Consider the following 17,429-nt stretch of genomic DNA (forward strand, 5'->3'; position numbering starts at 1 on the left):
CATGCATAGATTTGTTTCATAATTTTATTTTGCCATCTTTTCCTTTTCTTTGGCATACATGTGCGGGGGTTTGCATTTGCTCAGTATTTGTTATGCACTAGTCATTGCACTCACTATTGATGTCATCCATGAGTTTTATCCTATCTTAAAGAAAAGGGAGTCACATTCTTTAATCCCAGCACTCAGGAGATGCAGATGCAGGTGGACCTCTATGAGTTTAAATCCCAGCCTGGTCTGCATAGCTAGCTCCAGGATAGTCCTCCCTGCAGTGAAATTCTGTCTCAAAAACCAAAGAAAGAAAAGGAAGATGTTGTCTCCTAATATAGTGGCAGTAAAAATCAGAGTAGAGCATGACCTTGGCATAGAGAGTAATCTCAGATTCAGAGCAAGGAGCTGTAAGAATCCACATGGCCAGGAGGAATGAGCTCAGCAGACCACTAGTTACCAGTGTGTGAGTGGACAAGATCCAGGAAGTGAAGACGGTAGCGTTGTGTGTCCCAAAGGAAAACTGGAAAAAGTGCTTGGATGAACTCTCTGGGTGTGTGTTGCTGTGCCAGGGGCTCTCACAGAGGCTGGAGGTCATTCAGGTGCTGTATGTCACCAAGTAGCCATTTTGATGTTAAAGGTCACAGCAGACTCCTGGAATTTCCAGGGTGGGATCCAGAGTTGCTCTGTCCAAGTTCACCAGCCACACCACCCCGTGTGCTAGTAAGGTGCAGCAAATCCTTTATGAGTATGTAGATGGTGTACACTCTTTGGCCAGTGCAACAGCTATGAATCTCCAGAACTTTTGAAGAGCGTTTTTTTTTGTTTGTTTGTTTTGTTTTGTTTTTGTTTGTTTGTTTTGTTTTGGGGTTGTTTTGTTTTGTTTTGCTTTCCATCACAAGAAGACAAACTTAGGGTTGAGGTTGGAGTTCTGAGGTAAAGACTGTCTCATTAATTTGATTGTTCAATATTTTTAGTACTCATGAGATCTCAGGTCAGTGTTCTGGGCACTTGGAATAGAACGAAGAGTGAGATGAAGTCTCTGTCAGAAGTAGCTCACATTTCTAGCCATATCAGAATGCACACACATGCACACACACTCATATACACTTGTGCACAGACTCATGTACACACAAATACACACAGGCACACACATGAACACTCATACTCACATACTCATAGATGCTATGAAGGAAAGTAAAAGTAAATATGAAGGCTACAGAAATGGGATGGGAAGGGAGGGAGTGCCAGTTTATATTTGTGGCCAGACAAGGGTTCTCTGTACGGTTGACAGTGAAGGAAGAATGGAGAAAAAGATAATGTAAGCCATGTGGTCATCTGCAGGAAGAGTATTGTAGGTAAAGAAATAGCAAAATACTGAACATTTTCAGCAGACTCAATCAGTGAGGGGAAGGTAGTTAGAGCAGAGGGAAGGAGAAAGTGCCAGAGAATCAAGAGAGGAACATTCTGGTAGCCACAGGGAAGACTCCAGATTTTACTTGGCATGCTATGAGAAGTCCTTGAAAAAGTGTAAGCAGGTGAATGTCATGATGGGAAATTCACTCCACAAAGCTTGCCACAGCTACCATGGTTTGAGAAGTAAAGGTAGGATTGGCCATTTTTCCAGTAGTTCAGGATGAAATGATGGCGGCATCAACCCAGATCAGGGTGCAGGGAAGCTTGTGCAGGTGTGGTTCTGCTCACACTGGGAGGGGGTTGGGCACAGGATAACCTACTCAGTGGCACAAAGACTAAAGGAAGGAATGAAGCCAAAGCCAAGGTTTCAGTCTGAAGAACTAGAAGAATGTGCTAGGATAGGGAAGGGATAAATGTGTGTGTGTGTGTGTGTGTGTGTGTGTGTGTGTGTGTGTGTGTGTGTGTGTGTGTGTGGTGGGGAGATAGCATGAGTTTGGTCTGGCTGGAGACCAAAATTAGGATGAGAGTGGCTTGGGCTCTACCATGAAACATCCTTTCTAGAACCTGAGTCAAAGGGAATCTGTTCTGAGTCCCTCATACAGAGGAGGGTGGAAGTAGGGTGGAGAGTGTCCCAGGACTAGACAGAATGGTTGGGAATGGACTCTAAACCAGCTGCAAACAGATAAGATAGAGCAGAGAATGGAAAATGTGAAACTGTTCCCAAAGAGCCCGAGGTGGAGACTTGGCTACAGCAGAGCTGCAGGACCCCAGGGGGATAGGGTAGAGGATGACAACGTGAGAGCAGTCAGCGAGGCTTCCAGGAAGAGGCGGATCAACCTGAGCTTCCAAGGAGGTGAACTTTGGCATAGAGACAGAGGGAGTGGAAAGACACAAGGGCAGTGAGTGTGTAAGAGAGATGAAGGAAGTCGGAGCTGGGAAGAACTAGGTGTCCTAGAGACCCCCAGAAACACTACAGGCTATTGCCATTGTTCTCAGTTGTCCACCAGAACTTAATGGTAAGACCCTATTGCTGAAAATGACACATACTTTGATCACAAGGAATGGAAAAGTAAAGTTGGTACTAAGAAGCTTCCTCCCTGCTAACTAGTTTTCATAGTACTGGAAAGTGATATGCCCTGTGAGGTAGAATGATTGGCATGGCAAGATACAACTATAGGTACCTTAGTGGCCTGAATGTTATGGGGACAACCACATGCCTGGTACTGCAAATATAGCCAAGAACCCATAGTTGTGGAGCTCATAGGCCACAGCAGTGAGCCTTTTACAATTATTTTTCTAGATGGACATAGTATCAAGCTGCCCTATAAATTCCTGTCTCTCAGCAAAGCCTGGTGGTGCATACCTTTAATTCCAGCACTCAAGAGGCAGAGCCAGGCAGATCTCTGTGAGTTCAAGTCCAGCCTGGTCTACAGTGCTAGTTCCAGGACAGCCAGGGCTGTTACACAGAGAAACCCTGTCTCAAAACACCAACCAACCAACCAAAAGTCTTGTCTCGCTAGCCATAGATTAGTGCAGCTGTCAGACCTCATCAGAGAAGGTTTTTGTGCACTGGATGCCCATTAATGCAGAGTTTCACAAAGTACAGGGAATTAGTGGCTGTAAAGTACTCATCCACAAATAGGACATCTGTATCATAGCCCTTCCCCCTAAGCCTCAGGAATTACCTCAGAAGAGGGAGTCAAAGTATTTAAGAGCCTGAGGTCAGGGAGGACCTGAGAGCAACACTATGTTTCATACAAAACAGGACCACTACAGTCATGAATTCACAGCAACTGTGGTTAGTGTGTTTTCTGTACCCTGATAACAGGTTTCTCCACTGACACATAAGCCAGGTCAAGCCGATTAAAAAAGTAAAAGACCAGGTTTACTTGGGCAAATCAAACTCCTGGGTGATTCTCAAGCCCCCAGAGATCGAGGAGGGAGAAGGGGACAGGAAAAAAATCACATGGCCGAACTAAATGAGGGGGCTCAAATACCTTGTAGGTACTCGGGGATGTGTCTGCCACAAGCTGGGTTTGTGCCCAGGTATGTCCTTTGGGGTGGGGGTAGTGGGTGCTGGGGCAGCTGGCAATTTCAGGGAAAGGGCCGCCTATGCCAAAAATGCCATGTGGAACTGGGCTTTGAGTGGCTTTTCTATGTTGCAGATTCTCTGCATTTGGAGTTTAGAGAGAGAAATGGGGCTTCCTGAAACAAGCTGGAGGTTCCAGCTGAACAGTGGTTGCCTGCAAAAGATTGTTCCAGTCAACATTTTTTTATTATTTTACATATCAATCCCAGTTACCTCTCCATCCCTCCCTCCCATGTCCCCCAAACCCCCTTCCAATCCACCCCCCTCCACAGGAAGGGTGATGCCTTCCAGGAGGGATCAATAAAATCTGTCCAGTCATTTGGAGTAGGGGGGACTAGGCCCTCCCTCCTGCCTCTAGGCTAAGGGAGTATCCCTCCTTGGGAAATGTGCTCCCAAAGTCCTTTCGTGCACCAGGGATACATCCTGGTTCCACTGTCAGAGGTCTATTAGACTGCCCAGGCCTTATAACTGAGACCCATGTTCAGGGGGTTTGAGTCAGTCCAATGCTGGTTTCCCAACTATCAGTCTGGGGGTTCATGAGCTGCCGCTTGTTCAAGTCAGCTGTCTCTGTGGGTTTCTGTAGTCTGGTCTTGCCCCCATTTTCTTATCTCTCCTCCCTCAGCAACTGAATTCCGGGAGTTCAGCTCAGTGTGTAGCTGTGGGTATCTGCTTCTGTTTCCATCAGCTACTAGATGAGGGTTCTATGATAACAGATAAGTTAGTTATTAATCTCATCATCATCAGGGAAGGGCATTTATGGTAGCCTTTCCACTGTTGCTCAGATTGTTATTTGGGGTCATCCTTGTAGGTCTCTGGGCATTTCTCTAGAGTCAGTTTTCTCTTCAAACTTATAATGGCTCCCTCTATTATGGTGTCTCTTTTTTGCTTTTCCTCTGGTCTATTCCTCCCCTGACTCAAAATACATTGTATGCATGTACAAAATATCAAAAATGTAATAAAATATTACATATACATGCACATACATGCACAGAATCATGCATGACTAGGCTGGAAATCAATCTGAGGTCAGGGATCAGATGTAGAAATGATTTAGAAAATCAGGCTGGGTTGTATCATTACAGCCCTTTGTGACTCAAAGCTGGGCAGAGTAGTCTAGCAGGTGTGGAGCAATGATTAAAGAGACTTACACAGAAAGGTTTTCATCTATGACAATTTCATTGTATCATCCTTGTTTATGTAAAAGGAAAAGCAACTTTCACCTTCATTTTCTTCCACGTTTGTTATTCTAACCAGAACACTTGTGCACAAAGTCTCAGGCAAGAGGAAGGGTTGCTGGCTTGCTATCAGTCTGTGTGTGAGTAGGCCAGTTTTCTTGGACCAACACATGCTAACTAAGACTGGCTGAAGTTCCTTAAAAAGGGATCCTGTCTTTACTGCACTGACCCAGACACCTAGAAGTCGGGTGGACTGTGATCCTGGGATAAACTTTTCATAGATAAACCTTCCCAGGCAGATGAGCCAATTTCCCGGGCATCTGATGCTCTCAGGCCTCTGAACTGGCCTTTAAGGATACCTGCATGCATATAGTACACATAAACTCATGCAGGCGCACACACACACAAGTAAAAAGAATAAAATAATTTTTCAAAAGAACAATAGGTTTGACAACAGAGTGAAACACACCACTGATCTTACTGCTTCCTTGTTCTATCAGGTTGCATAAACAATAACCTCTTACTAAACTTTCATAGCTGGGGGGAATATTTTAATGTATTGTGATATGCAGACCTAATGTCTATGTTCAACTTCATTCTGTTTTCAGATGACAGGTTTTCCCTTACTATTTATATTTTACAAATTAATAACAAAAAATTCCATAACCAAACTACTTTGATTTACAGCTTATGGATAATTGGCCAGGATATGACTTGGATTTATTCACGTACCCACAGCACTATTATGGTGATCTGGAGTGTGTGCTCATCCCTCATGGCATCATAGTGGACAGGTAAGTGCTATGTCCTGTGTCAAAATTGGGGCTGTTCCCTCTTATGTGACTCTTACAGTACTGTTAGGGACTTTCCTTGGTGGCTGGGAAAAGTACTATAGAATAGCAAATTTGAACCCAAGAAGTGTGTGCATTCACTGAGTGAGCTATTATAAACAATACCCCCCGCCGAAAAGCAATGTCCTCCATATTGGATTTCACACTGTATTGCACCTCTTGCCATTGTATGGGAGCAGTGTCTTTCCCATATGTGGTATGCTCCTTTGGTGAATATATGACTTCTATTTTTTTTTTTTTTTTTAAAGATACTCTGAACTTGACTTTTCTTCCAGTGTAAGGTGAGTGAGTCATTCCATGTCTTAGGGTTTCTTTTGCTGTGATAAAACACCAGGACCAAAAGCAACTTCCAGGTAATAACCCATCACTGAGGGAAGTCAGGACAGGAACTCAAGCAGGGTTGGAACTTGGAGTCAGGAACTGAAGTAGAGGCTACAGAGAAATGCTGCTCACTGGCTTGCTCCTCATGGCTTGCTCAGCTTGCTTTCTTATACAACCCAGGACCACCTACTCAGGCATGGCACCACCCACAGTGATCTGAGCCCTCATCCATTGGTCATTTATCTACACAGTACTCCACAGACTTGCCTACAGGCCAAACTTATGGAAGCAATCGTCTCAATTAAGATTCCCTCTTCCTACATAGATCTAGGTTTGTATCAAGTTGACAAAAAATAATCAGCACTCTGTCTCCACTTTGCTATGAAATGAGGCTATCACTAAATACCATCAAAACATTTTAAAGTTTAACAAGCAGGTCCTGTAATGACAGAACAATATGTAGCATGCATGATCTCTAACACCTCACTGTTTATGACATACAGGAGCTCTGATGTCGCTGTTGGAAGTATGTTTTGAATACTTTGTTTTCACCTTAACAGAACTTATCTGACTGACGTTTTCGGTTTCCCAAGCTTTTCTCCATATTCATCCAAGTGACCAGAACTGTACGAAACATCATACTGTTTATCAGTTGTACCATAATACATTTTTTCTTCTTACTTTCTTCAGAATTGAGCGTCTGGCTAAGGATATAATGAAAGACATAGGCTGCCATGATATTCTGGTCCTGTGTGTGCTGAAAGGAGGTTACAAATTCTGTGCTGATCTTGTAGAACACCTCAAGAACATCAGCCGAAATTCAGACCGGTTTGTCTCTATGAAGGTTGACTTCATCAGACTAAAGAGTTACAAGGTAAATTACATGTTCCATTTTCATTGTAGAATTATTAGAACTCATAATTCTTAGTACAAAAGAACTAGTAAAATTATGAAATGAAGTCTTATGTCTGAACACTGAAATGAAAATGATGATGAGTATAGTTTTTTGTTGTTACTGGTTTTGTTTGTTGTTGTTGGGTTTGTTGTTGTTGTTGTTGTTAGTTGTGTAGCCCTGACTGCCCTGGAACTCACTCTATAGGCCAGGCTGGCCTTGAATCTGACTCTGCCTCTTGAGTGCTGGTATTAAAGTCATGTACCACTATGCCCAGCTTGAATATGATATTTTTAATGTACAAAAACACAATGATGATTACAAGAATTTAAGTAATATTCTTCTATTTTTACATATGTGGAAAGATTTGGGGAATGATTCCCGCATTTGTTCATGTGAGTAAAGTCAATGAGTGTGGCCGGTGTGAAGACAGTCTGGTGCTTGCTGGCTTGCTTGCCATGGCTGTGGTGGAAGTGGCGCTGTCCCCAGTGAGCTGGGCTCCACTATATCAATCATCAATCATCAATCAAAAACTGTATTGCAGACTTGCCCACAGTCAATCTTATGAAGGCATTTTCTTAGTTGAGCATCTCTCTTCCCAAATGATTCTAACTTGTATCATTGACATGAAAATAGCCAGCATAGCCATCTTGAGGATGTTCCTGTAATTCTGCCTGAATTTTCAAGTGACACTTTTCCAGTTGCTGCAGTTGGGTTATCATTTCTTAAGATGCAGCTTCTGAATTCCTGATTAACCCAGAATGCAGTGAAGATGTTTTTGTTTTTATGTGGGCATTCTCACCTGCTTGATGGATTCTGTACTCTCATAAAAGCTTCTTCTCTCCTTTCTTTCACCTTAGATTAAGTAGCTGTCCTTCAGTCTTAACAAGACTTTTCCCATTCTCTTGGCCCTGGTCTTCACTGTGTTGGCTTAGCATATAAAAAAAAATCCTTTCTAAAATCCTTGAAGAGTGAAAGTGAATTTTATTGGGGTTCAATTTATACATAAAAGCATCCATCCCTTTTAATATACAGTTTTACTCCATTTCAACAATACCTCTCACCATGTTGGAGTCTGTGATCCATATAGTCTTTATCACTCCATCTGCCCCTTTGTTCTTGGTGTTAAGTTCCTCTCCCCAACTACTGCTATGTTTTCCCTTCTGAGAGTTCTGTCCAGCATCTTTCATACATGCCTAACTGCTTGCCTTTTTATTTGTTTATTTTAATTAATTTTTCAAAGGTAGTTAGTAATTCCTTGATTTTCTCCATTATCTTACTGTTTTGATTTACATCACTGCATGCTTTTATGGTTTTCTTCTTAATGTTTGCTTTTTTTTTTTTCCCCTAGTTTCATAAGATGAAGATTTAGTCCATAGGTTTGGGATATTTCTAGTAGTCCATTATAAACATGTGATGATGTAAGCTTTCCTTTAAGAAGATTTTTAGCTTTAATGTTCAGACTATTTTCTAGTTTCTGTAATGCCTTCCTCTGTCTCTTTTCTTTTCTCCTTTAATTTTTCTCCTTAATGCAGCACAGGGTGGCCTGGAACTCACAATCTTCCGGCCTCCACCTCTTCAGCATATCCTACATCTATCTGTGTGCCGCCCCAACCAGCAGAGCTTTGCCTTTCACTTGCTGGTTACTTCATGTTTCATTTTCAATCACCTACAGGAGGTTTCTAAAGACTTTTGCATTATTTCTGGTTTAATTCTGTTGAAGAAATTATTCTTTGTAACCGTTCTGTCCTTTTGAAGTTTGTGAGGCTTGGTCTACTGTCTTAACTGAAGCCAACAGCCATGTACTCCATACCGTTAGTTATGTTAACCCATGCTGTGCTTTTACTAATGTTTTGGAGCCTTTTCACTATCTAGCTCTCTAAACATTCTCTCTCTATTTTCCCCAAGTTTCCACCTAGAGGCATACATTCTAGACACTTAAATGCCATGCTAAGCCACCCTTATATGATGCCAGTACAGGAAAATGTGTTCATTTCTAAAACAGAGGTGTTATGTTCATTAGCACTTCGTCTTGGTAGAAGGTTTTTAATTGCCATGCTATTTCCTGGGGATGGGGATGCTGTGGTTCTTGCCTGGGGCTCCTAGGGAAAAGGGAGGCAGCAACTGACATCATCTCTTTACCACTGACACTCAGTCTCACTTGTGCATCTTTGTTTCTGCCACTCACCTGAAGTCCTTTAAAGCCCAGTTGTGATGTCTCTTCTCTTCTAGACAAATATTTCTCCCCTTGTCTACCACCAAGGTAATACAAGCCATCTCCGGAGCCATTACCTCATGCAACAGTTGCCTACCTGCTCACTCAGGCAAGATATCCCTTTAATTACATAGCATCCAAAATGTAGGAGAAATCCATAGTCATAGTCTGGCCCACACAAGCTGTCCCCATTCAAAGATGACTTAGTCACTACATCATCAGGCTGGTACAAAACTGAGTTCTTTCACCATGCCTGAGCACAGAGGTCAATAAAACAAAACACTAATAAGTGAGGAGGTGCGGACTAGTTCACTTTCTTGAGGGCAAATGGTACTTCTCCACTCCTCCACACTATGCACACATCTTGAAAACATCTGTGTGATGACTTGAGTAAGACTATACCTCCACAGCTTATGTTTGGATGTTTGCCCCCAGCTGGTGGTACTCTGGGAGACTGTGGGCCCTTGCTGGAGAAAGTAGGCCACTGGGGTTGGGGTCGTGCTTTGAAGATTATAGTGTGAGCCTCGTTACTGTCTTGCTCTCTCTGCTTCCTGGTTTGCTGTGATGAGAACAGCCCATGTCACATGCTCCAGTTGATCAGCTCCTCTGTACCTTGGGGACTACAAGCCTGACCACACATCCTTGTTCTTATGTTTCTGTCAAGTATTGTGGTCATTATGACAACACCACCACCAGTCTGTTAATCACTCTGAAAATGCCCTCACACACACACACACCCACAGATGGATGTCTCTCCAGGATGACTCTAAATGCTGTTATGTGGAAAGTGAAGAGCAACCACCACACCTTGTTTCCTGTTGTCTGATGAAAACCAGGGTAAATTTTGTGTGAGAATGGATGACAGTGATGATTCAGTACTCTTGCCTTTCAGAGCCCTGGGTAGGAGCCATTTCCATCTGTGTCCTACAAAAACAATGGTGTGATTCTGAGACTAGCAAGAAGAAAGTTTGCTTCTCTCTTCCGAGCCCTCGGCCTCTGTAGGTTATGTCAGGGGCACTCTTCCCAAGGATGTCCCATTGGATCTTCTTGTGGGACAGATGGCTCTAAACATCTCAGGGGTCTAGGCAGCCTGCCTTGTCTTTGTTCTTATATTAAACTTTACAGAAGACATGAAATGAATTTGCATGAATGGTAGGAATCTAGAGACTGTTTAGAAATTAGAATGAGACTGATGTTTTTAAAAATATTTTTAAGACTTATTTACTTTTGTATTTTATGTTTATGAGTGTCCTTATGTATGCTTACATGATGGAAGAGGGCATCACATAGAAAAGGGCATCAGATCCCATTATAGATGGTTGTGAGCCCCGATGAGGGTGCTGGGAATTGAACTCAGGACCCCTGGATGAGCAGCCAGTGCTCTTAACCACTGAACCATTACTCTAGTCCAAAACTGATGGATTATGGGCATGGGGAATATTCCTTCTCCTTAATGGAAAGTGAGACCTTGGCAACCTGAATTCCCTAACACTGTGAGCCCTCCTTCCTCCCTCACTCCATCCTTCCATTTTCCCTCCAACCCTTCCTCCATCTTTCCACTGATGCTCAGATAGCACTTCATAGCAGTCATGTCTCCTTTAACCCTATCAGAAATCCTGCTAGGGTTCTCTCACACCTTTCATCCAGGAGGTGAGGTAAATCATACAATGTCACAAGCCAGGAAACTGTAGCAATGGTGCTATAGTCCAAGCCCAGCTGTCTCTCAGACCTGTGTCCATTGTAGCATGCAAACATTTCCCACAGAATTCCTCACAATTTTCCCAGAAAACTTCATCATTTTATAAGCTATTGATCTGTTTGCTAACATTTTAAGAAATCAGTTATGTTTTCTTCTAAAAATACACATAAGAGAAATATTAAGTATGGGTAAATAATTATCATCATTATGTAATAATTTGCTTTAAAGAAGCAGTCAAATCTAGCTGGGCGTTGGTGGCACACACATTTAGTCCCAGCACTCAGGAGGCAGAGGTAGGTGGATCTCTATGAGTTCAAAGCCAGCCTGGTCTACAGAGTAAGATCCAGAACAGGCTCCAAAGCAATACAGAGAAACCCTGTCTCAAAAAGCCAAAAACAAACAAACAAACAAACAAAAAACCCCAAAAAAACAATCAAATCTGAAACTCATGTATAAAAGAAAAGAAATTACATGTATGATATTCCATATGCCCACATGTGGCTGTGTTCAGTAGATTGTTCTGTAATATTGACAAAATTTATATTACTATTCACCATTATTTACTTTATTTAATGAGAAATCAAATCCATTACCTCTCTTTCGAGTTTACTTGCCTGTGGGCATGCACAGCTCATCTGCTAGAATGCAAAGGCCGTTGTGTCTTGTGACCATCTATTTTCTACCACAGCTTTACATATTTAAAATTTTAAAGCCTTTAGTGTATTTTTCTTAAACTCCAACACATGTGTGTTCACAGTGAGAAAACGAGAGTGTCAGTTTTCTGGACTGCTGTGGGTAACTGGAAGTCCTTCTCTTATAAGCCTCTAAAAGTGCTAGGGGAAACAGGCTCGGACAGCATTGTAAGTGCTTAGTGGTGCTCACAAAAAGCCAAGAAATATACAAGGGCCAGAATGAAAAGCATGATATCGGCAGAAGTGAGTGAGGCTGGAGTAAAAATGCATTCGTTTTGTCAGTCTGGTTTTAACACTCATGTAGAGACAGATGAAAACGTCTTGGATTCAAATAAAATTGGAAGCTGAATGAGACCCTCTAATAAAATAGAATCCTCAACCATGCCTGCATGTTCTTGGGGGGGGAGGGGTGTGAGAACAAACAACAACAACAACAAAAATCTTTCAGTATTGGGAGAGCCAAAAAGCTAGTTTATCTCTCTTGACTGGGGTTAGAAGAGTGTGAAATCTTTTCCTGCACATTTTGGTTTGTGGTTCTGGGGATCAAACCTAGGTTGTCACAAATGTTAGGCAAAGACGAATCTGCAAAACACGGAGCTTGAAGTCTCAGCTTATCTCACCTCTGTAGTTTCAAAAACACCATTCTAAGACCTTAATTTTAACACTGATCTCAGCCCATGATGTCTGATAGAAACCAGTCCAAAAGCTCTCTGCAGGGAGCACCCCAATCCAGGGAAGTCTCCTATAAATAAACTCTCATTTCACCTAAATGCAGGTGCATGTAGGAGGCCTTTTTTGTACTACCTGTTTTAAGGGCTGAAGGTGGACAAATGGGAGATTTGGGAGCTCTTGCAGGCAAATGTTGTTAGGAGCCAAAAAAAAAAAAAAAAAAAAAAAATGGATTTCCAGCCAGCCTTTTTGCATGGGGATGTCGTATTTGCCAAATTTTCCTCTTTTTCTTAAATATCTTAATTTAAAGGTTCATCAACTTACACATAAGCTGTGAGTGTATAGCACTCAGAGTTGGTTGATTTTTCTACCAGTTTGGTTAGCTTACCTGTGAGCACAGAAAGTATTCAAGCTTCAAGGCTTTACAGCTCCAGGAGGGATGCTATTTTAAACAGGTTGACTTCTCCCACATCCACAGGCCCCTACCCTGCCAGTTCTTTGAATATACAGTGCTTTGTATTAGTTCATAATTCTTGTGTGGTGGTAACATCAAGAGGAAAAAAAAATGGGAGATAAAACAAAACCCAAAATGTTACCACAGTAGGACAGTGAGATTAACCACACAGGGATGTGAGCCCCTGGGAAGCTGGCATCATCATTAAAGAGGCAGGCTGAAGCTAAAGGCTGGCCACAGACCTGTTCCCAGGAAAGCAGAGAAAAGCTAGCATCTGTTCCTCCATCCCCTTGTTGCCACAGGGGATCAGTTCTGGGTAATCCATGCTGGTGAGCGTGAACAGGTTGAATAAAGCAGCCACAGCATCCCAGTATCTCAGGGTTTATATCCCTCACTGTCCTGTACCAGGTCTTTTCTTAATGGGTTTTGTTCCTTTCTTCCTATGAGTCTATTAGTTGCACAAAATAAATGGTTTCTTTATAACCTTTTCCTATGTATATAATGTTCTTTGTTAATTCTATTTCTTAGTCTCTGTCTGTCTGCCTTTCTTCTTGTCTGTCTGTCCATCTCCCCAACACTCATGTAAAAAGATTGAGCTAAATTCTTCCTTTTCTTTGGGCAGTGGGAAATTTGCCCTTCTCATCTTGGACCTAGAGTGAGGACACAAGACTCTAGTACTGTAGTTCCCTAACAATTAGGGATATTGAATCTATTCAAAGCAGGTACACACACACACACACACACACACACACACACACACACACACACTCATACTCACATGAACACACATGCACATGCATTCATGCAATCACACACACACACACACACACACGCACACACAGATAAATTAAAGGATGAGGTGACCTAAAACAAAAGGGTCGATGAATAACAAAAAAGTCTAAAATATCTCATTAAATTTAAGACATCATTGGGTGTCAATTACAACTCTCATAATGTTCCATAAAAAAAAAAAAATAAAGACCCTAAAAAAATTAAGCCATGACATGGATTGTTGAAATGCATCCAGATTTTGGAGATAGTAAAATGTGAAAAAAAATATGCAATTTGAAGTTGATTTTTTTAAATGTAATAATTCTCTCCCCCACCCTCTTGGCAATAATATTACTGGCAAGTATTTGACTGAATACATTGTCTCTACTCTTTGGTTCTTCTTAAATCTTGGATTCTGTAACATTGCTCTAAGGCCTATTTGATTAATGAACCATGCATAGGCCTAGCTTGCATGGAGCCACATAAAAACTTTAAATTAATAGGAAGTAGGTGTGAAAGCCAGTGCATCACGTCTGTGAGACCTTTGGACAGAGAAGCTGAGCCGAAGCCATGACCAGGTGCATCCTGAAGCAGAGAGTTTTGGACCACGTGCCTTTTTCTTTAACTTCTGGGTCTTTTGTTGTTGTTATCACAAGATATTTTAAATGTGCATGTATGTTCTGTCTCCATGTGTGTACATCACCACATGTGCCTAGTGCCTGTAGAGATCAGAAAAGGGTCTTGGGTCCACTGAAACTAGAGTTACAGGTAGTTGTGAGCTGCCTTATGGGTTCTGGAAATAAAACCTGGGTCCTCTGGGAAAGCACCAGTGTTCTTAACTGCTGAGCCATCTCTCTAGGCCCTGACTTCTGGATCATGAGGTATATTTACTACTGGATTTCAACATGCATAGTTGAAGAACCTTCAGTGCAGCACGTATCTGAGATTTCTATCAAGTCAAAGGCTTTTGTTGCTGTTTTCTTTAAAATGAAACCCCAGTCTATTGTTCCTTATGCTCATTTAGTAAATACATGTGGATTTTATTAATGTATACACTCTTTGTAGAAGACTTACTTTTTATTACTTTCATATAGTGTGTGTGTGTGTGTGTGTGTGTGTGTGTGTGTGTAGGTCAGAGGACAACTTGCAGGAGTCACTTTTCTTCTTCCACCATGTGGGTTCTGGGAATCGAACTCATAACTTCAGGCTTGGTGATAGGTGCCTTTACCTGTTAAGCCATCCTTCGGGCACTGTTAATGCACATTCTTTACATTCAAATTTAGTTTTCTATGGAGATATCTGTCTGAGTTTGACTTCCCCAATGAAAATCAAAAAGTGGGACAGCAAGTAAGAGAATAATGCAGGAAGGGGCTACTAAATTATACAGGAAACCAAGCTTAGTGAAAGCCCTCTGAGGATGGAGTTACTGCCTATTTCAGTGAGTGGAACCTGGTCACTGCTGGACCAGGGCGGGTAAAAGATATGATTTTGGAGCATGGCATTGTGGCTGTAGAAACTAGCTGAGTGCAGATCACAGTTCTGGGAGTAAGCAGGCATATCTATCAGCTTGTGCAAGTAAGTATTACACACATAAAACCCAATTCACTGAGCATTTCTGGGTGACCACAATTTTGAGTGCTATGTATCTGTCAACTCATTAAACTTTCACAGGTCATGCCCCCCAACCCCCGGCAGCCCCCCCCCCCATCAAGTCAAGGTTACTCATAGTTCCTTTGCAAGTGAGGCTGTTGAGGTCAGTTGTAGTTGTTTCCCAGGGACTCGCTTCTGGAAAGTGAAGTTCTGCTTCATTCCAGACTCATAGCTTGTATGTAATCACAGCTTGGCTTCTGTCATAGTCAGGGTTTTTGTTGCTGTGAAGAGACCGCATGACTACGACAACTCTTATAAAGGAAAACATTTCATTGCAGCTGGCTTATAATTCAGAAGCATGGTTGCACAAGGCATACATGGCAATGAAAAGGTAGCTGAGAGTTCTTCATCCAGATCCACAGGCAGCAGGAAGAGACTATGATACACTTCCTCCAACAAAGCCACACCCACTCCAACAAGGCCACACCTCCTAATAGCGGAACTCCCTATGGGCCTATGGGGGCCAGTTACATTCAAACACCACAGCTTCATCTTGCAGCATCTCTTGTACTCTCTCAGGTGTGCTGAGTGAACTTGAACCAAGAGATTTGGGAGAGGAAAAGAACAACACAAAAAAAAAAGGGGGGGGGGAGAGGAGGGGGGAAAAACCACAGAGGGAAAACCTGTAGGGGGACACGAAGTAAGAAAAAAAAGGGAATAGAAAAGCACATAGGAAAGGGGGGGGGGGGCGGGGACTAGGAGACAAGGAGGAAATAGGAAGGGGAGGGGAGTCAAGATGGAGAGTCGAAGAAAGCAGTAGCCGCCGGCCAAGAAAAACATAGTCAGCAGAAATGGGTACTAAGGCAGGAGCTAGCCGATAAGAAACAAGTACCGGGCCAACAGGGATCAAATACAGAGGCTCTGTGTATTATTTGGGGCGGGGGGGGGGGGGGGGGGGGGAGGGGGGGGGGTGGCGGGCGGAAAAAACCATACTCTTACAGATACCTGATTCTGTTTGCCTGCCTTGCAAGGGCAGTGACCCCACCCCATCTAAGATCCAGCTTTATTTTAGTGATTTTGTAGCATTGTGTCAGAAGGTGAGGGTACCTTAATTATTAGGAAAGAGCTGCAGAACCTTGAAACCAGATAGGGCCTGACCCAACAGGAAGTATGTGTGCTGCAAGTATTGTTCCCATGATGTCTCTGGGATTCAGTACATTTCCTGCACCTGCACTCTCCATTTGTAGTTTGAAGGCATGCTAGTCCCATGGATCTTAAGCGTGCCATAAATACACTGAGTATGTTAATTCACTTTTACTTATTTGTATCTGACTTGTCTCAAAAGGGTTATAACAATGTAGTAATTTGTTATAACCACATAGCATCTAATGTCCTGCACAAAAATAATCACAGGCAATAAACTAATTTTCCTTTATATGTTAGGCTTTTCTTACCAATGTTTGGTAACTGATGTTGAAGACCATAATAGTCATTATACATTTATATGTTCCATATGTATTTTATGAGAATATGGGGACTTTGTCAGCAGTTTTTACAGAAATAATTTGGTTTTGGAAGGGAAAATATAAACACAGGCATATAATAAAATGGCTTAGAAAATTTTGACAGGAATGGTGTCTCTTTTAAAACCTTTTATGGTGGTCATTGTTTGAATTTAATGTGCTGTTTCTTTTTAATTTTTTTTTATCTTTCATCTTATTGTATGGGTATTTTGTCTACATGTATGCCTGTACACCATGTGTGTGCCTGATGACTACGGAGGTCAGAAGAAGGCATCGGACCCCTGGGACTGGAGTTACAGATGGTGTGAGCCATTATGTGGATGCTAATAATAAAAGTAGGGTCCTCCAGATGCGCAATCAGTAGTCTTAACCACTGAGCCATCTCTTCAGTCCCATCTTCCCTTTTAAATTGTAGGCTATATTTCTTTTAAGGCCTGAGCTTAGCGTTGCTAAGGACAATCCTATCGCTAACAATTTAATTTTAATATACTGAAATGTTAATGATTCATAACTTTCACAGACAAGAATCACTCAGTATTGTTAATTAAGTTGGTACACCCTGGCAGCATTGTTTACAAATCAGTCTGCCTAGCATTTTTTTCTCCACATCAATAGAAAGAGAACTGAAAAAGATAGTGACAGAATAGAAAATCATGCCATAAAAACAGGGTGATAGCTAGTGAGGAAAAGGGTTCCACATATTTGCAGAGCCAGTGCCACAGCTGGGAGCCACAGCAGGCCTGATTCAGGAAAAGCAACTGTAGGGATCAGAATCCACAGTAACTCTGCTGTGCCTTCACTGACAAAGTTGCTACAGCCTAGAGCAGTGGTTCTCAACCTCTCGGTCTCAATCCCTTTGACCACCCTCTGTCTCCAAAAAACAAAATTTACATCACCATTCATAATAGCAAAATTGCAGTCATGAAGTAGCAATAAAAATAATTTTATTGTTGATGATTAGCACAATATGAGGAACTGTGTTAAAGGTCACGGCATTAGCAAGGTTGAAAACCACTGGCCTAGACGGAATTGTTGGGTATGTGACACCCAGAAAGTCACTGCTGGAGAAGGCTGGCGGTGGTGGCAC

The 17,429-nt window shown here is 42.2% G+C and overlaps 1 protein-coding gene across 1 annotated transcript in view; it reads left to right on the plus strand.

Annotated features, from left to right (window-relative positions):
- Nucleotides 1-307: 307 nt before the first annotated feature.
- Nucleotides 308-17,429, plus strand: part of Prtfdc1 (phosphoribosyl transferase domain containing 1) — a 79,536-nt gene continuing 62,414 nt past the window's right edge. Inside the window, exons 1-3 of the mRNA XM_051205708.1 lie at nt 308-328; nt 5,353-5,459; nt 6,528-6,711. Of these exons, the coding sequence (XP_051061665.1) occupies nt 308-328; nt 5,353-5,459; nt 6,528-6,711 (312 nt within the window). The remainder of the gene's footprint in view (nt 329-5,352; nt 5,460-6,527; nt 6,712-17,429) is intronic.

The sequence above is a fragment of the Phodopus roborovskii genome, unplaced genomic scaffold (genome assembly GCF_943737965.1).
Source record: "Phodopus roborovskii unplaced genomic scaffold, PHOROB, whole genome shotgun sequence".
NCBI lineage: Eukaryota > Metazoa > Chordata > Mammalia > Rodentia > Cricetidae > Phodopus > Phodopus roborovskii.